The sequence below is a fragment of the Leuresthes tenuis genome, unplaced genomic scaffold, assembly GCF_036924035.1.
Source record: "Leuresthes tenuis unplaced genomic scaffold, fLeuTen1.0.hap1 SCAF_4, whole genome shotgun sequence".
In the NCBI taxonomy this organism is placed as follows: Eukaryota; Metazoa; Chordata; class Actinopteri; order Atheriniformes; family Atherinopsidae; genus Leuresthes; species Leuresthes tenuis.
In genome coordinates this window covers 2,306,623-2,326,979 of record NW_027325358.1, presented here as the reverse complement: position 1 = coordinate 2,326,979, position 20,357 = coordinate 2,306,623, and the positions used below count along the sequence as shown (strand labels likewise).

The following is a 20,357-nucleotide window of genomic DNA, read 5'->3' as shown; positions in this document are numbered from 1 at the left end:
GGTGTGGTTTTCAGAGTTCAGGTAAACTCTCCCGCTGTCTGGGCCTTACGACAGGTGCACATAAGGGCTTTTAGCCCAGCGATGGCAGTAATTAGAGGCCAAACAGGGAGATTCACCCGCTCCCCAGCGCAGGCCTCAGCCCATGTCACACTCAGGTTCTTCCCGTCGTTCTCAGTCCAGCTCTGAGGCTGATAAGCTGTCAGAATCAGTCGAGCTCAGGACCCAATGATGAAAGCTGTCCAGGTTTTTTGCTGCCTTGTTTTCCAGCTTTTTGCTTGTTCATGAAACGTTCTGCTCTGGGTTTTGTGTCAAACTGTCACCCAGGACCAACACCTTTTCTCTCTCTCTGTCCTCTCACAGCAGCTTTCTGCATCTTTGCTTTAATAGACACACTGACTGTCTCCTAAACATTCCTTCATACATTTACCCAAAGCCACGGCGGCTAATTGCACCGAGGCTCTGAGACTCTGAAGCCTGTCCCTCTGATCCCCATCTAAACCCTCCCCTATGACCCGGCTTAAATAGAGAGGGTCTGTTTCTGCGGCATGTTGACAGGTTTTTGACGGGAATGCATTCTGACACAGGGTCAGCTTTGACGAGGGAAGGCAGTGGACCCAGCACAGCTTCTCCTCAGTGCCTCTGTTCGTGGACGGCGTCTTGGTGGAGGCTGGGGCTGAGAACCAAATTATGACGTAAGTCTGGAGATGTCTGAAAAGGGTTGCATGACATGTTAAAAGGTGCTGATGCTTGTGTCCTAATGGGGTGCAATGGAAGCTGAGTGAAAGGTGAACAGCACTGCTTTTATTCCATTTCGTTGTGTGGGGAGAGGTGAAATGCATTGAGGGCTTTTGACAAACACTTCCATTCTCTGTGCTAATTCAACCTTATCAAGTCCCATTTCTGAGCAGGAGATAACAGGTCATTCAGGCTGTTATTCAGGTGGATATTAAGTCACCTGAAAAACGAGTTTGATCATATGAAACTAATTTCTTTGTGCAATAATCCTGTCATAGAGCTGCAGAAGATATATTTAGCCTTTGCTCAAAGTGGGATGACATGATGGAATACAAAAAGAAATGTTGAAGTTTCTGCTGTGAAAGCACATAAATGTGGATCCATCACCGCTGCTACTGAGAATTATTATTCTAGTTTATCGCTGAGACTTCTAAATGATCATTAACAGGTCACAGTAGTTTTAAACAAACAGAGAAATGACACTTTTATCACACTTTTCACAGCCCACATCGGTCCGTATAAAGCTTTTCTGACAGAAAGCATCAGCTTGGATCGACCTTGAATGAAAAAGCTGAGAACAAACACCCTCATTGTGTGCTCAGTTCAGTGCACAGGTTTATGTTTTGCGATGGCTCACATGGGCTCAGAGGATATTGCTGAGTCAGTTTACTGGGGGCACATTTTTCCCATGTGGCTGCTGTTTGGATCTCGCTTTCATTTCAGCTCAGCTCACATGAAGTCGTTTTCCTGACGTTTATCATCCGTCTCCACAGCTTTTTTGGACATTTCAGCCACCGTTCTGAATGGCAGCTCATCAAGATAGACTACAAGTCGATCTTCAGCAGGAAGTGCACCGAGGAGGACTATCAGACCTGGCACCTGCACAACCAGGTGAAAGCACCCCACCACAGAGGCAGAAACATGTTCCCAACACTTCCCACTCATGATATTTGCTGTGCCAACAGGGCGAGCCATGTGTGATGGGCCAAAAGCAGATTTACATGAAACGCAGGCCTGGGAACTACTGCATGCTGGGAAAAGACTACTCCAGAATCCTCTCAGCTGAGTCTTGCATTTGCCGAGCTCATGATTTTGAATGGTAAGATGGCGTGAGCCTTTGTTCAATAGCTCCTTTCTTCACAATCATCGAGGGGGATTACGCTTCTCTCCATTGTCTGCTAAAGGAGAACTTCATTAACAACGGCGTCTGTTCTCTGCCACACATGTCGAAGCACCATTTCAAATGAAATGCCTTTTATTTTTCATTCTTTTGAATTATGTCGTGTTGGGCTGCTGCCAGGCATGATGGAGACGGGGCAGGCAGTGAGATGCTTCACCCGTTCAAAAGTAGAAAACCAATCTGACCTATTAAAAACAGCTGCCCTCCAGTCGCCAGTCATTATTCTCAAGTGCATCCACCCAGCAACCATTAATTTCCCTCTTCAGTCCACTCAAATGTGCTCTCTCGGACCGATCCCATCTGCCTGAGTCCCGAAACTTAACAAGCAGGATGTGGAGGAAAAATAAGGCAAACAAATCGCACAGATTACAAAATACGGTTGATTTGATCCAGAGTCAGATCGACTGTGTTCTTAAATGCACATTCAAGTCTTAATGGTTTTCTAATAGCCACACTTATGAATAAATGCACTCAGTGAACACAGATTTCTGTTTGGAGGAGAATTAGCTTGATGAATGTTTGCTGTTGTGGAAAATAGAAAAAAGATGATAAGCTGGATATGATTATATTCCAAGATGATTAAATACGAGCGTGAAAAAGAAGGTGCACTTTGTTTCGTGTATCAGGTCATTTAGAAGAACTTTTGGTTCTTAACAGACGTTAAATTCACTTTTTATTTATTTATAAAGCGCCAAATCACAACAAATGTCATCTCAAGGCTCTTAAAAGATTGGAATTCAATTCATTGTATCATAATCCAATTGATTCATTTCAAAATAGTCCATTTCATCCATATGGAGCCAATTCAAAAACAGCATCCCAGCTAAGGAAACCAGCAGATTGCAGGTCAGTGTGATGCTTTTATGGAGCTGCTCACACAGGTGCTGATGATCAATTAATCAAATGACTTTGATCAGCAGCACCTGGCTGCTGCCCACCCTCTTAGTTCCTGCAGAAGCAGGAAGGCTCGATAAATAATGACAGTGTGATATATGGTGTGCTGTGCACCTGAGGGTGTATTTTCCTCATCTTAATAAGCTGCTGAGCTTAATTAATGCATGAGACCCTCAGTCCATGCAAAGCTCGGCGCCGCGGTCAGCGCTGATGTGGAAGTCGTGTCTAGCTGCGGCTTCATGGCCACGATGCGAGCTGCAGCAATGACTCATGTGCATGTGAAACCTGAAAGGTGCACGGCTGCTTTTGCACGTCTTCGCTCAGTGAATTAAGAGCCACTGAAGCAGCAGTTTCATTCATGTTTACTTTTCATTGCTGGAGCCAATTTTCAGCCATTTAAGTGGAATCTGTTGCATACGCTTTTCATGATTTTATTCATTTATTTTCCATTAATCCGATAAGTTCAGTGTGGTTTTACACGGTTTTTCCCATAATTTCTGTCTCCATAGCATCTGTCATCAAGCTTGCTGTGCTTATAATTCTGTTCAGACCATGTGGGGGTGTAAATAGTTTCAATTTGTATGCAAATCCTACGTGGTTGTATGTTTTATCTCGCAGTGACAGTGAACAGAAACAAGCCATTCCAACATTCAGCAGTTATCTAAATAGTGTTTGCAGAGGGGCAGAGAGCGAGTGCTAATTGGTTCGTCTTTAACAAGTTAGAAGTTGAATTTGTTTCTTTCTGTGTCTCAGACTGATGTCTGCCTGTCCTTCTTGCTCCGTTTGGTCTCTGCAGATAATTAAATGGTGCAAACTGTAAATTCTAAAATTAAGAATGATCACTGCAGTTAAAGCACAAATCCTGTGAATTTGAGGAGTGAAGCATCACTATACTGTACTTATTAGGCTTATTTTAAATAACCATAATGCTGCAGGAGGCCGATGCAGGGAAGCTCATACAGGAAATGAGTGCAGACAGACAGACAGACAGACAGACAGACAGACAGACAGACAGACACGGACTCTTAGGCCTGCTTTGAGGTAACCCTGTCAGTTTCATGGTGTCAGTTTCATGGTTTGCACGAGCTTTGGGAAACACTCGACCATAAGAGCTGCAGAGATTGCAGACAGATGACAGAAAATCATTCAGGAAAACAAAGCTAGTCGTGACTTGATGTTCACCATAAAAGTGGGAATACAAAATGAGTTTAGAAAACAGTTTAGATTGTCTTCTTTTTCAACTTTTGCTTTTGTTGTCCTCCTGAGATTAGATTCTTCTTCTCTAATTTCAGTCTAATGGATACAGTAACCGGTCCAGAAATGATAATGAACTAAACTGCATTAGAACTTTGCCATGAATTAGCCTGAAGTCCTCCTGATTAAGTGTTTAAATAGATCGTCACTGATCTGAATTAGAATATCAGGAGACTCCTTTGATTTCATTTCATTTGTATTAAACATGTTCCGACTTCCTGTATTTGGACACCAGCCGTAAACCGTTTTATATTACTGTCGATATGACACTTTAAGTTTAAATACTAAACCAATAGTAAATCAATCTGCTGCTGAACGCGCCGCACACACACCGACCCTTTACCTGCCTTATTTGGCTTTACACACCTGTGCAGCCTTGACGGCTCGTTAGTTTTGTTGGTTTTGACCCGGTAATTAACTGATAAATCATTGTCATGAACATTTAAAGGAGGAACACTGGCTTACTTTGCTCAGTTCCAGTGGATCATGTTGGAGCTGCTTGCAGGCACCTGAGAGATATTTACATTAGCACACACTCAGCTTCACTCTGCTGCTGTGCATTTGTCAACAGAAACCTTAATCAATATGTAATAATGATGCATTTCAGTGCCAGACAGGCCCCTGGTCACCAGCTATAAGAAGGTAGATGTGGAGCACACTGTAGGACAATATGTCCCTTTACACATGCTGATATTGATCAGCAGCCGTCTGCATGTCCTTTGTTGTCTGACAGTGATTATGGATATGAGCGGCGCAACGATGGGAACTGCCGGCTGGCTTTCTGGTTCAACCCTTCAACTGTGTCCAGAAGCTGCAGCCAGGGTCAGAACTACCTGAACAGCACGGGGTAAGGCTTCGATGAGTCAGCAGAAATGTATATTTCTAACATGCTTTTTGTGTGATATAAATGTTCTTTTTTTAGCTTTCTCTTGGTGTTTTAAACAGATACATTTATTACTCCATCCATGGCAGGAGGAAGGACCACACAGTCTGGCTCTAACGTGCGGGTTCACCCCTGAATGTCAGATTTCAGTAAATGCTTTGAAGTTAGCAGCGTTAAAAAGGATAACAACATTTCCTCTAATGCCATAAATCCAGCTAACTTTCAGTTATTAAAAATGTAATGTTAGTTTTACCTCATTTCAGCAGTTTTTTTAGCATCACAACCTGGCTCAAGGGCTCTGATAAAGCTGGAAAAGGATGTAAAATACCAATAAAACACGAGATTTATTCAAAGTTTAGGGCGTTAGTGTTGTAACTGGAGGTGAGTGACCATAGTAAGCACAGATCATGTGTGATAAACCAAATAAAATCCCTGCAGAGGAGAGCAGAGAGTGACCCACATGCAACTTCTACAAACTTCAGAGCACCGGGGACCAGTGCTGGATGCTCCAATCAGCCAGTAGAATCCGCTCCGACCTGAAAGAGAAACACAGTCACAGAACACACACAGCCGCCAGCGTCACGGTGCTTTCACCCCAGTGAGGCCGCACTTTCAACCGTTTGACGATCGCAGATATGGAACACAAGTCCGTCAGCCTCTTCAGTGGATTCAAGCTCCGACTAAAGCACCGTTTCATAGACATCAAATACGTCTAATGCCAGAAGGACCTTGTAGTAATAAGTAAGTTCACGGCAGCAGTTGGTGGTGGGAGAGTCACACAGTCTGCTGCCAGACAAGATGTTCAGATTTCCAACTCACCAGGTGGTGTCCAGCGTCAGAGGAACCCTCAGTGGGTGGGGATGGACAGCTGCTGGTGCATTTTGGACACAGCTTCCATGCATCAGTGCTTTATAATTACACAGCATAACAAACAGAAGGGATGGGTGGAGAGATGTTTTTGGTTGAGACACAGCTTTATGGTGCAAACATGTGGCTGCTTCTACTGTTTTATCCCCTTCACAAGCATGAACCGCAGCTGTTACTATGTAATGTTCCTCAGTTTACTGATAACCCCATTCAGTTTATTTCAGTTCAGCTTATCTATATATCGCAAAAAACTCATGACAGAAGTCATCTCAAGTACCTCTGAAGATATAGTTCAACTCAAGCCATTTATAAGAGTTCAAATCCGTCCAATTCATGGCTGAGGAAACAGATCCCACTGAATCTTCTCCCGTCCTGAGCATGGTGACCGTGGAGAAGAAAACTCCCTATTAGTGAGTAAATATTACCCTGAAAAAGCAGTTAGACGTGTCAGAACACGTGTAGACTGCACACATTTAGCTTTAAAGATGCTACTTGTCAGGCAGAAAAAGAGATTGAGCACTTTATAGCTGAGATATTTGAGGACCTTATTAATCACAGCAAAGACCAGACCATGTATGCCTCACTGAGACATACCAGTTACCAGCTTAGATGTACATCAGTGGATCTTTTGGATAACTGCATTAAAAACACAAGTTAGCATCCAGGTCAAGTGAGTCGTCACCTTCTTATTGGGCTCCCAGTCACCAGCGCAGGCTTATTAGTGACCAGATCCGGAGGTGGAGGTGGTCCTCGGGCATGTGGGGCCCTGGCCTGTCAACCCTGGTTCCCTGGCTCCTTGGCTCCATGGTTGAGGGGTATCAAACTGGGGCCTCCGTCTGCTGTCCGCTGGGCTGGACCTTGGCTTTCTTGTGATAGGCTATGGGACTTTTGGCTTTACTAATAACCAGTAACTATGGTGATTTTCCTTCTAATATACTTGCTGCTGGTGTTGTTGTTGCTGTTTGTCTGTTTCTTTCCATTTATGCTTCTGCAGCTGCTCCTGGCGATCCTGTGCATGGCTGCAGTTTGCTTTCTCTTCTCTCAACAGATGCAGCTGTTGGTTACCTGGTTTTTTTTTTTTGGCTGTTATTGTTCATCTTTTCAAGCTCTCTCCTGTCCTTTTTATTCACTCTCCCTCTTTAATTTCTCATTTCAGGTGTTATTATGGAGAAAAAAAACTATGCGGCCTCTTCCAGCTGCTCAAAAATCCAATTTTGTCTTTACTGCACTATGCTGAAGTAGCATTATTTAGTTATTTGAACCAATAAGCCCCATGCACTTTGGAAAAGCTTGATTGACAGACAGATTTGATCTCATTACTGATGCAAACATTTATCAATGAACTCATCAGCAACCACACGTGCAGATTATTGACACTTGAGTGCAGCATGTTCAGTTAAAACCTCGTATTTCTGTACCATCTACTTCTCTGTTGTTGTGCCAGAAAGATGTGTCCTGTGTATTAGATTGGGAGACCCCCCAGGGGACAGACACCTTGCAAAGCTTAATCACAGTTGCAGTTTATTCGCTGATGCTCTGAGCAAACTTCTGAGTGAGTTTCAGCCTCTGACACAGCTTGTCTCATCAGTTGTCATCTCCTCAGAGAGGCTGTTAAGACACAACAGCTGCAGTAAAGTGTAACAACATTGACTAGAAACCAAAGCTGATGCAGCGCCCACGGGATCGGTTTAAAAACTGTTGGTGTAGGATATATAGATGAATGGATCTGACTTGAAAAAGTAGGATATTAAACAAACACGCAGTATTAAACATGTTGTATCTTTCCCAAGGTACCGTAAAGTTGTGTTAAACAACTGCACTAAAGGGGTTAAAGAACTGTACACAGCCAGAAAGCAGCAGTGCCCCAACAGACCCCCGAAAGGACTGGCGCTGACCACCAAAGATGGCAAACTCACCGCCACCCTGGGGACCAACGTCACCTTCCTGGTGCATCTGGATGAGGTGAGGAATGACTTACTTTTACATGAAGCTGCATTTACAGGTTGTGGAAAAACCATGTGACAGATATCATATTTGTGGATTAAAGATGTATTTTATGCCAAAATGTTGGCGTTTGACATGATTTAAGTTAGCATTTATTTTACTGTTTTTCCTGACCAAACCTTCCTTATTCAGGTTCCTTTTTTAGTGCAAAGCAGGCAGTATGGTGTCCCTGCGGGGTCATAGTTGAACCTGTTGGTTAGGGCTGCAGCGATGCACTAATCTCACGATACGATACGATACACAGCATTCAGCCAACGATTCGATACGATTTATACGATTCGATACGATTTTATACACATCATCCGTCCTTTGAACCGGAACAACACCGGCAGACAAACGGAAACAAACTAACATTTCTTTAGCGTACACAGACTCATGTTTATGTGGTGAATATTACATCATCAACCTGCTTGTTTTACTTGCTAAATACCATAAACACAAACCATGTTTTTTCATTTTTGAGAAGGAGCTCAAACAATAAATTACAACAATCCTACGTTCTATAAACAGAAAAGCCATCAAACCACTGAGCTATGCACTTTATATAACATTTTTATCAACTAATTTATCACTGTTTTGTATAATGTTAATGTTCTGTGTTTTCACTAATTGTAACATCTGACTTTTCAATAAAGTTTGCTAATAAAAAAAAAATTTAATTTTAAAAATTGAAACTTGTAGCTGAAAAATCGATACTTTATCTGGAAACAAAATATCGATATATATTGCGGTATCGATAAAATCGCTCAGCCCTACTAGTGATAAGTTTGTTCATATACCACCAGGCAAAAAAACCCTTTCAATGATGAAATTCTACGTCAGTCCCCAGTTTCCACAGTTTTGATGTGGAAGTAAGTGCGGTTACCACTGACTGCACTGTTCTGTTCCTCCTCAGTAATAATTTGCAATAATTTCATATATTTGCAACACCCAGAAAGAGGCACACAGGAGAACAAGTCTCAGGTGCAGATGGATAGGAATTATACACTGTATTGATCTGAATAACGCACCAAATGAGTCTCCAGGGGAACGTCTGTATCCTAGCAACAGCGAGCGATTGATATGTGACACATCCTCTGAAACAGAAGTCTGTGTGTTCCTGTGTTGCTGCAAAGACTGAGACCAAAAGTCACGGAGTCAAAGGATATATTGTTTTGTTTGTGAACCGTAACCCCGAAGCACTGATGCTGAAGTTTGAATAACGTCTGATGATTTATTGGAAAGTAACTGCAGTCTAAACACTCTCTTAAGTTGTATTCAGTCAGTTCCCTCTAAATCGCCCACACGGCGCAGGAGTTCTGAGCCAGAAGCAGAAATAACAGACCTCACCAGAGACCCTGTTAGCGAGTGAGATGCGCTGTGTTCAGAGCCAGGCCTGCCAAGCTGCCTGGTCACTGGGAAACTGCTTCACATGTTCCTCACACAAACTCGGCTCTGCCGATATTAACTGCAGGCTTTGGGGCTTTAGCAACAAGAGTGTTTTCCTGGCAATGCTGGAACAGCTCAGAGTAAGTGCGAGTCCCCTGGGGGCTCGACAAAGCTCAGTTGTCATATTACTTTGTGATGAGTTGAAGAATCGAAGTTGTTTTCTTTCATTAAGAGCGTTTTTTTTTATGGAAAGAGGAGAGAGGCGATAAACAAAGGGAGGTGGTTCAGCAGAATGAGGTAAAAGACAGGAAGGCTGGGCAAAAGGATCCTTGTGGCATCAGCCCTATTTGAGAAAATTCTCATGATGAATTCAAAGTTTAATTTATATTCATGAAGCCTGCGATGGCTGTATTTCTTGGGGAGAGCAAATGGCACTAAATATTTAATGAGTAGGAGACTCTGTGGCTCACATTTAAAAATAGAGTTAGAGATAGAAAACCTGACATGTTTTAGGCTATAATACACTTCTGGTTTGGTTTTGTTCAGAAACTTCTTATGCAACACAGAAAATTAGACGAACAGTTGGCACAGAAGTGGCTGAAAGCATCAACCAAATCTCAAATAATTCATTCCACATTCAGCATGATGTGAAGCAGGGAACCAGACACATCTAATTTTCTCTTTAGATGTACATTGTGTGTGTTAGTTTGATGGTGGAGAGAGTAATCCTTGAGGAAAACTGAGCTGAGGCATTTTTCAGCAACAAACAAGTCCAATCTGAGTGCACAGATGTTGGAGCTTATATTGCGATAAGGAGCATTTCAAAAACACACTCGATTCAGAATCACACAGTTCTGAGGTTTTATGTATCAGAAGTTAATTAAAAAAATCATTTGGATCTTACAAGGTCTTAAAATGAAGTAAAAACAACCTCAGATGAACAATAATATATGATATATTACACCGTTTCATTATTTACTGAACAAAAACTGAGACAAATGCAGGGAAATTAAGAGGGTAAGTAGCAGCCAGCTGCTGCTGATCAATGCTCTGATTAATTGATCATCAGTGAGTGTGAGCAGCTCTATAAAAGCAGGAGTTCTGTCAGTTTGCTGCTCTCTCAACACGTGACTATGGGAATCTGGACAGCGAGCTAACAAAATAAAAGAGGTTTTCCTGATTTAGCTGGAATTCTTTATGTTTTGTAACTGAAATATACAGAAAAGGAAAAACAAATTGCGATATAATACACACGTGTTAATACCACACTTGATTAGCCTAGCTTAAACATCATGTGCATCACATTAGCATTTCAGCCGACCAAATAATTCAACACATATCCAAGTGATTTATTAACACATAAATACTTAACACATTAGACTTAAGTTCCCCAAGGCACGAGCGTGTAGGGCACATTTAGTGTGTACATTTAACTTTTTTCAGACTTTTTCTGCACTTTTTCGCACTACTGTAGCACGTGCCAAAGATCGTACTATGGTAGGAGCGCTCACTCGGTCACGTAGCTGCACGCACAATACGACAAAGATCGTTTGTGATACAGATGTCTCACTCTGACTAGATTTTTAACCCAAAACATTTGAACCGTTTTTAGCATGAAATTACTTTTTTACTATTTATTAACTATGAACTTATTTCTGTAAATGATTCACAATATGAATCGATTACTCTCTGCTCTGCAGCATTCAGGTATGTGTTAACACAATGCCAAGGAGGAAAGACATCAGCAATGATCTTAGAGAAGCAATTTACACTTAAATAAATGATTAAATCATAACATTTTGTTAACATAGATAAAGATGTGTTTCCCATTTTTGCTTTTCTGCAGCAGGTGTTTCAGTTAAACACTACCCAGCAGGTGGAGATGGACAGAAAAACAGGGATCAGTGAACTGTGACTTCTTCACTCATTCCTCAGACATAACGCTTTGCGTAAAAAACATTAATCAGAACTCCTTCTCAGGACTGACAGAAACATGTGTTGACAGTAATTTTTTCCACAAATAAACCAAAAATATTAAGCTAATGTACTAATGTAGCACCATCGAGGCGTTATGATTGGACTGAGTTTGTCGACCTTGAACAAAAACTTCATGGCACATTAAAGAAGAAAAAAATCCAAAAAGCTTGTTTTAAAGCATACTTCAGCAGACTAAAAGCATCTACTGTACATTCAGCTGCCTCTGATTGCTGTGACTGATTCACGTTCAAAACAGCAGGTATGACAGACTGAATAAGACAATAAACCGTTTCCCTCTTGGTTGAGCATTGAATTGGTTTCTGCTTCACTTGTTGAAAGCTGAAGTTAGCGAAGCTTCGCCAGCTCTGTGCTTAAGCTGGAGCGAGGCCACTGCTGACAGCACTCTTCCTTTCTGTTCTGTCATTAAAGGGACACTGTTTCCTTTCAGATTTCTCAGTTATTTTGGGGTTTTATTGTAACTTTTTAATTGCCCCCTTAAGGTGGGTAAACTTGAAAGGATTTGTTAATAACCACCGCCTCGTACTATGTGTTAGCTCAATGTTGTCCCATTTCTGCACCCGCCTGTGTGGCCATCACCGCTTTCCACAGCACATTCAGCCCAGTTCTCAGCAGAAGTGCTTCAACTTCAGTGTTTCCCCAAAGGCTCGTATGAGCTCCCTGTGATCTGCCTGCAGTTAATTTGTCAGTTTGGCTTTTTATCAGCGACTTTTTTTGTTTGACTCATTTAGGAGAAAATGTTCCAGTTGTTCTTCCACATGTTATCTTTTTGTGAACCTATTTCTGCCCCAGTGGAAAAGCTCCAGGAATTTCCTACCAAGGAATATTGTGATCGAACATGACAGCCACACAGGCTCCTGAGGATTTCCAACTAAAATATTCACCACAACGTGGAGGGCTTGTTTGGCTCCAAGCAAAGTTGTTTTCACTTTTATTTTACTCTTCTTTTATTTAAATGTTTCTATTGTAGTGACTAATGCTGCGACATTTTAGCAGAAAATAGCTGTTTGTGGAGTAAATATGTGTAGTAAATATGCTTCTTCTATGTTTACACTGACAGCAGATGCCCGTCGAGAGTAAAGATGTGATTTCATATCATTTTCCAGACCTCATCTTTTCCTCCTTTAAGTAACTGTTCTGTCCTCCAGATAAATTGTGCTTCCCATGAGACAAAAGCTGCAGAAAACAATCGTATTTTAGTTCTCAGAACCGATCTCCTGCCTTTTCAGGCCAGGCTGAAAGTTAGCAGTCACCCGTTCAACTTTGACTGCCGGGTGCCGTGAAAAAAGTAGAAATAGCATCCAGCTGGATGGTGAGAAACAGGTTTCCATTTAGATTTTAACGGCCCGGATGTGTAGAAACATTGAAATACTGATAGGCCAACTGCAGGGAATGCCAAGGACAGTGTTTGTGTTTTTCCTTTTTCATTTGCATGAGCTCAACATTAAATAACTGCTAATGCTCGATAAAAGCAGTGTTATGCCTTGATATCGAACATCAAGCAGCAAGCTTGGCTTGCTGGGACTGGTTTTATGCTGTGGATCTTCATGATGAAGCCACCCTTCTTGGCCTCGTCAACCTCTGGACGACCACCCTGAGCTCGATAAACGGAGCCTGTCACGGAACCAGAGCTGCTGCTGACAGGATAGAAAGCTCATTGGGCCACACTTTTATTTTCTGGCCACAAACTGACACCTTTCACCAGCTTGATGGATTCTCATAAGGTGAAACTATTCGTGGACGCTCCAGAATATCGAGCCATGAAGCAGCAAGTCGTGAAATCAGAAATCCTGTCAGAAGTCACTGGAATTGTTGGATATTTCAGTTTTCTTAGCCAGTTGACAAAGTATTACGTCACATAGTCTCTCTGCAGAGAAACGAGCCGGTCTCTGCTCCATCTGCAGCAGGGAGATGTTTTGTGAGTAATTCACAGCTGCAGCATCTTTTCTTGTCACACATCACGCTGACACCGTGGGTTCAGGTCTGACATGCACCTGAACAAACCCCCGTCAGCCCGTACAGCACTGCGTCGCAGTGGGGCTCCAGGCTCCAGAGCGCGACGTGTTTGGATCGCTCGGCCCCGGGAGACACGCCGACACAAAGAGTGACATTTACAGAGAAGGGTCAGCATCACTCTCATGCAGATTAGTGAATCCCGTTGCGGCGGATACAGAAAGGAAGCGTGAACACAGAATAAACTGCAGACACTGAGAGGTGCTGAGTGACATTGGCTTCACCAAGCCAGAGTTGTGTTTGCATGCCAGCTCATTACAGTTTTCAACAATGCCCACGCTGTCAAAACCTTGTTCTTAGCCGTTCTCTATTCTTTCCAGCCTCGTATCCACAATATCATTTTCCAGGCAGAGAGACGTGAAATTTCCCCAGAAGCCTCAACCAAACCTCCAGTGTTTTCACGCTCCGACGCACACAAAGGAGAGACTCAGGTTCGGATAGAAAGAGCAGCACAGAGAACAACAACAGCTTTTTTGTGCTTGTATCATTGTGTGCTTTGGTGGAAGCGGCATGCTAATGCAGAGCTACAAATGAAGATCCCAGAAGCATCACGCTGCCATGTGCCGCGGGGAGTTTGCCTTCACAGACTGCGGAGTGGGTTGCTGCAGCATCTGGAGCCACCAACACTCGCTGTGTTCCGGTCCTCTCAGCACCAGATGCCATTCCCAGAGGAAGCTGCACATGCAGCTGAAGACTCACACACCATGCAAAGGCAAACATGGTCGACTGGATGCAGACACAGGCGCACGCATGCATATAAAATTCAGTTTTTCTCTTCCACGCTCATATGATTCCTATTAGAAATGGAAAAATATAGCAGCTTTGTTTGAAAAGAGATGGCAGAGGAGCCTGTTTGCACTTCATTGTACCACCTTTTCTTTTGACGGCACTCTTTAAGTGTTCTGCTGTGGTTTTCAAGGCAACATGTTTTCCCATTCCTGATTTTAGCAGTTTAACACTTTAATAATGAAGCTAATGTTCTGAGTTTTCTGCCCTTTTGGGATTTCACTTGTGAATTAACAGAACAAATTCATCTCTTTGAAAAGACTCCCAGAAGAGAATAAGATTACAGCTATTAGAGAATGTGTTTTTCAGCACTCGCCATGTGACCGTTGACCAGTTTTTATAGGTTTGTGCAAGACAAAGAGTGTTAAAAACTGTATTATTATTCTGTTTTTCAACTAAAGCTCCAATAACTAAGCTCGGCATGTTGCTGTGAGCCTTCAAACCAAAAGGGTGGCGATGGCAGTGGCCAGAACTGCAGGTGATCTGCTAACAATGTGCAAATTCATAAACACAGATGGAGCCTGCTCATTATACAATGACCAGGAGCAGCACGAAATGATGCAGGCACAAGCACACCTGATGTGCGTGAAAGTAGACTAATCTGCTCACAACACCGGCACAGCTTGGTGGTCATAATACGACAAACAGAATATGCTATTAGTACTGGTGCATTAGTGCATCGTGGCAGCGTTCCAGGACGTGAGGTCAGTGTAACGGGAGCACTACAAACATGATCCAGGACACATTTAGAGGGTAAAAATGCCAACTAAAACTCAGCAGATTTACCTTAAAGCCAAGCGATGGACATGCAGACTCAACTGAACCAAAACCAGCTACAGGCGCAGGATGATGGAGCCTGTTAACATGCCTCCTACATGTATGTAAAGTGGGAAAAGTCCCCCCCATCAGCATCAGCAGCAGATGTCACAGCCTTCCTTATCAGTTACTGAAAGACTGCAGGATTCTTAACATGATTTAAGAGCACAAATATATTCATATTAATATTGTGGGGGGTTTAGATATTAAGATGTTTCTGTTTCTGTATTTATCAGACACTTTTATCCAAAGCGACTTACAAATGAAGATATAACAGCTTTATAAAAGCTAACAATAAGCTACATAGAAGGAACCCAGGAGTCCGACTCTGTCAGAGGGGACAGAGTAGAGATAGGGTGCAGGCATAGAGGGAAGAGCAGAAAGATAAAGTGCAGAGATAGAGGGGGGAGGGAAGTACAAGGTAAGTGCTGGGATAGGAGATGCTCTCTGAAGAGCTGGGTTTTCAGGAGCTTCTTGAAGATAGACAGGGACGCCCCTGTTCTGGTAGCGCTCGGTAGGTCATTCCACCATCGTGGGACGACACATGAACAGAGTTTGGATTGTCTTAGGCGTGGTGTAGGAGCTGCTAGACGACAATCCTGGGACCAACGGAGGGACCCAGTTGGGACAGAAGCCTTTGCAAGAGCATTCAAGGAGATGGAGCCGTTCCATTAAGCTCTTTGTAGCTAACATCAGGGACTTGGATCTGATGCTAAGGGCAGCCAGAGGAGCTCAATGAACAGAGGGGGGACGTGTTCTTTTAGGCTGATCCAAGACCAGACGCACCGCCGCGTTCTGGACCATCTGCAGAGGTTTCACAGCACAGGCTGGAGACCAGTTAGGAAACCAGTTAGGAGACCAGTTAGGAGAGCAGTTAGGAGAGCGTTGCAGGAGTCCAGGTGGGAGATGACCATGGCCTGCACCAGGAGCTGGGGGGCATGTTGGGTCAGGTATGGTCTGATCTTTCTTATGTTTAGTAATGCAAAGCGGCACGAACGAGCAACCGAGGTAACGTGATCTTTGAAGGTTAGTTGGTCATCAGTCATGAAGTTTTTAACTACCTTTGATGGAGCAAGAGTTTCAGTTTGGATGCAGATGCTGTGGTGTGTGGTTGGTTTGGCTGGGAAGACCAGCAGCTCAGTTTTTGGGAGGTTAAGATGGAGGTGATGGGCTTTCATCCATGTTGATGTGTCATAGAGACAGTCTGAGATTGGTGCTGAGACTGTGCGGTCGTCAGATAATGAATGAACATTGTATCAAGGCAAATAACTCGTTTTATATCGGCCTTCATCTGAGGTTTGTTAAATTTATGGACAATCATCAACTAATCTTTACCTTATAATTCACTAAGTACATAAACATCTATTATTAAGGCGGTAATACTGAGTTATTATGGTTTTTATGAAGAGGCATTAACTGTCAGTGTCACGGTTTCTCACCTGTTCTTTCATGACTCCATATTTCTGTGATAAAGTCTGCTACTTTCGAACCAGTAAGAAGACAAAGTGCTCACAGTACATCACTGTAATGATGTTTCTGATCATCTTCAGACACTGAACCTTCAGCACAGCTGTTTGTTACAGTCTCAGCATCATATTGGGTCAGTGTGGCAGGCTGTAAACACTCAGCAGCCCACTTCCCTGCTCTGAAAACAGCATTTTCTCAGGAGCAGCACATCGCTTTATGCTTACATATCTGTGCTAACGTGAAGGTCACCATCAGTCGAACATGAAGGTAAACACTTCACTGTAAATACTGTTTAATGATGATCGATTGCAGTTGTCGACCGTTATAGGGCCAGCAGCTCCATTAACTATTAATTTACACTCATGGGATGAGTATTTAACCGTGATGTACAGTTATTATGAATTACAGCGAGATACTGTCATAAATCCAGCTGTTGTTTCTGTGTAGTAACCCACCACAGCCACAGTGTGCTGTGGACGCTCCACCGAGCTGCTGCAGGGCTGCACCCGGTTGGACTCTCCCTGCACGTCGTCTTACCTCCAGTTTAAGCAGTGGACTGAGGTCACCTGTGCAGCCAAACCCATGTATCTGACTGGAGTGTGATTAGATTTGACCTCAGAGATGTTTAACTTTGAGCTTCTATGTGTCACAAACCGTATTCCCTCTCCACGGTTCATCCTATGGACTACACTGTCACGTGTTGCAGCTCTTTTTAGTCTCTCGCTGAATGACGCCCTGCTGTGCTGTGCTGCAGGGGGACTCCATGCGGACAAACATCCAGCTGGATTTTGGTGACGGCACAGCCGTGTCTTACTCCAACCTGAGCTGGACCGAAGAGGGGATCAAACACAACTACAGGTCTGCGGGAATATTCCGCGTCACGGCGCTGGCCGAGAACACGCTGGGTTACGACACCACAACACTGTTCCTGCACGTCACGTGTAAGTGTCCCAACATTCAAGCATACTGTGGTTTGCATGTGATCCACTGCTGAACTATTCTTCCACAGTCTTATTGCTCAGGGACAGTTTTCCTCTCAGAGTTGCTCTGGAAGTTTCTCAGGGTTTGACTCAGCCGGTTATTTTGTAAGCAGTGAACTGCACAGGCTGCTCCTGCTCTGTTTTTGAATGTCACATGACAGACATGCCACTGCATATTATTAATATCAGGGAAATGTGTAGCTAAAAAGCACATTTAATGGGTGTTATTTACTCTTGAAACTACCTGTCGCGGCCAGGTGCCGACTCACAAAAAGGAGCCAGGAGCAGACGCTGACCCTGGGAGCTTTGAGTGAAGGACAAAGTTTATTTACAGGTGGGAGGTGTGGGGGGGCAGAGGGAGGATCCAGGTAAACGGGAAACTCTGAGAGGAGAGGGATTTAGGTAAAGGTACGGATCTGTTCTTACTGAGTCTGGGAGGGGAGGATGCTGGCTCTGAGTCAGCGGTGGGGCGAGGAGGCAGGTGTCTCGGACCTTAGCTCGGCAATCCAGAGCGAGGAGAACCATCTGCATTAGGAACACAGGAAGGGAAGGGAAGTACCTGAAGTTAATATTCCTCAGGAATCGCCCTAATTACCACTGAAGCAGTGAGGCAGTCTGGCAAAGACTGGTTGCTGCTGTCCATCCTTAAGGAGGCGACATGTGTGAGAGCAGGAGCGAACCAGACTCGGAGTCGGAGGCCCAGGCTTCCTGGAAGCCGCCTCAGACCCAGAAACCAAAACACCACAGCCAAGCGGGACACTACCGTGTTGAACATCAGCAAAAGAAAAGTGTGTTCAGACTGATGTCTGATGTCAGCTGGTTAAATCCAGCTTCAGCCTGAAACCGGCTCCACTGGCTTCCTTTCAACAGAGATGTGTGTGCTGCAGTTAACGATTCTCTGAAGCTGGAGCTCGGCACTGGAAATCCTGCAATTTTCTACCTGCGTTGAGGAAAAAACACTCAACAGTTCACTGTTATTTCTTTTATTTCTGGCTTAATATGAGATGCTTGTTTTTTTGCTCCCACCGGTTGGTTTATAAAGAGTTTCTTGTATTTTGTGACACTTCCAGGCTACCGTAGGTTCAAATGAATGGCAACCTGTTGATCATTGCTCAACTTAACCGACCTAAACACAAGATTATGTTACACAGCAGCTGCAGTTAACACTTATTGCCGACTTTTGGGAAACAAACATATCAAAGTAGCTTGTGCAAGTTTTCCTGAGGAGAAGACCAGACGGAGGAGTGTGTCCTCATGGCCACTGCAGCTAACACCAGAACAATAGCTCATTTAAAAGTGGAGCCGGTTTTACACAGCAGCAAACATAACAAATTACAGGATGGTCATGCTTTCCAGCTCATTTCAGACACAATAAAATGGTGTATCATTTTCCCCCTCCATGGGGATTACACAGCTAATGCTGAATTGTCTCTCTGTCATGTTAGTTACTGTTTCACTGATTTGTTCAATCCATTCTAATTCAACCTCTTGCCTTCCCCATACGCCACCCAGTGTGCTCTGTATTAATACTCTTCTGACAGCTGGATTCATCTCACGGTGTAGGTGATACGAACAGACCCGAACCTACAATGATTCCTCAGCATTCACACAAACATGCAAGTGCAAGTGCACAAAAACACACACTGAGCATCACAAAGTGCGGATAAAGATTAGTTCTGGTTAAAGAGGATGAGAGTGAGCTGATGCCTCCGTCAGACCACAGCGCCAGACAAGCCCTTCGCTGGAGGTTTTCCATGAAAGCAGCGTATTACATCAGTCCACGGCAGGAAACTTCATCCCTGAGATTAGTGTAAAGCCACCCAGGCCCTTGTCAGGACCCATTAGGTTCCGAGAGGTTTTACCCTGAAGGTATCATGTCAGAAAATACATGTCGTCAACACATTTTCAGTGTCAGAACAAGACTTTTTTTAGTTGGTGTCAGTCACAGTAACAGACTCGTGAGGATCAGGAGGGAATTTTTGCTGTCGCCTCAACAGAGGCCTGTATTCTGTAAGCCAGGGGCGTCCACATCTGGTCCCCGAGGGCCGCTGTCCTGCAGGTTTCAGATGTTTCCCTGCTTCAACACACCTGGTTCAGATTAAAAGGATCTCTTCAAAAGACTGTTGAGTTCTGCAGCAGCCTGCTAATGATGCATTGATCTGAATCAGGAGCGTTGAAGCAGGGAAGCATCTGAAACCTGCAGGACAGCGGCCCTCCAGGACATCCCTGCTGTAAGCGATTCAGTTTCAGCCGCCAGGGGGCAGGAGACAGAACTGGCCTCCAATTTTCATGTGGAATAAACAGCAGTAGGTTCTCAAAGAAAAGGGAATAAATGTTGCAGCATGCGGTCACTTGTTCCTGGGGTGTCGGGGGATGTTACAGACGTCCATATATCTGAAACCGATGGACAGAAACACCATTCTGTATGTCAGCAGCATCCATCCTCAGTGGCTCAAACAGTCTTTGGACAGGATCCCACAGAGGAAGCAAGTCGGAGAACAAACATGAAGACATTAGATCACATTAATAAGAACAGGATTGAAGGAATATTGCTGGTCAGACAGCATGCACAAAAGCCAAAAAGTTCAGTGGTAAATAGACTCAAAGCGCTTTTACTCTTCAAGCCACATGCTCACACAAGCTGTACAGCCGTGCTTTTTATCTCGATCACACACCGTTAGACTCACAGCTGGACAACGTGGGTTTCATTGTCTTTCCCAAGGACATGTGGTCCAGAGAAACTTTCATTTAAGCAACCGACCGTCTGATTGGCAGACAACTGCTCCTCCTCCTTGGCTACAGCCGCCCCCAAAAGCTGAAAAAGACTCCCAGACAGACAAAGATAGTTCGGTTTGTGGCAGAACATCCGAGGTCATGATCAGCCAAATACTCTCTGCAATAAACCAGAATAAGATAAAATAATAAAAAACCTTAGAACCTCTGTTGTTCATAATAAGCAGACTCTCACAGCTGGATGGGCTGAAAAGTAAACAGGAAACTGAGACCAGGATCACACAAACATACAGACTTTCATCTCTTGCCATCACAGCCTTCACATTGTTAAGAACCCGCCACGTACCTCTGAGCTAAAAGGCAAAGTTAGCACACCTGCCAG

The 20,357-nt window shown here is 43.8% G+C and overlaps 1 protein-coding gene across 1 annotated transcript in view; it reads left to right on the top strand.

Annotated features, from left to right (window-relative positions):
• Window positions 1–20,357, top strand: part of sorcs3a (sortilin related VPS10 domain containing receptor 3a) — a 221,942-nt gene that overhangs the window by 183,693 nt on the left and 17,892 nt on the right. The window contains exons 14-19 of the mRNA XM_072384071.1: window positions 585–692; window positions 1,509–1,626; window positions 1,701–1,834; window positions 4,797–4,910; window positions 7,604–7,775; window positions 17,017–17,203. Of these exons, the coding sequence (XP_072240172.1) occupies window positions 585–692; window positions 1,509–1,626; window positions 1,701–1,834; window positions 4,797–4,910; window positions 7,604–7,775; window positions 17,017–17,203 (833 nt within the window). The remainder of the gene's footprint in view (window positions 1–584; window positions 693–1,508; window positions 1,627–1,700; window positions 1,835–4,796; window positions 4,911–7,603; window positions 7,776–17,016; window positions 17,204–20,357) is intronic.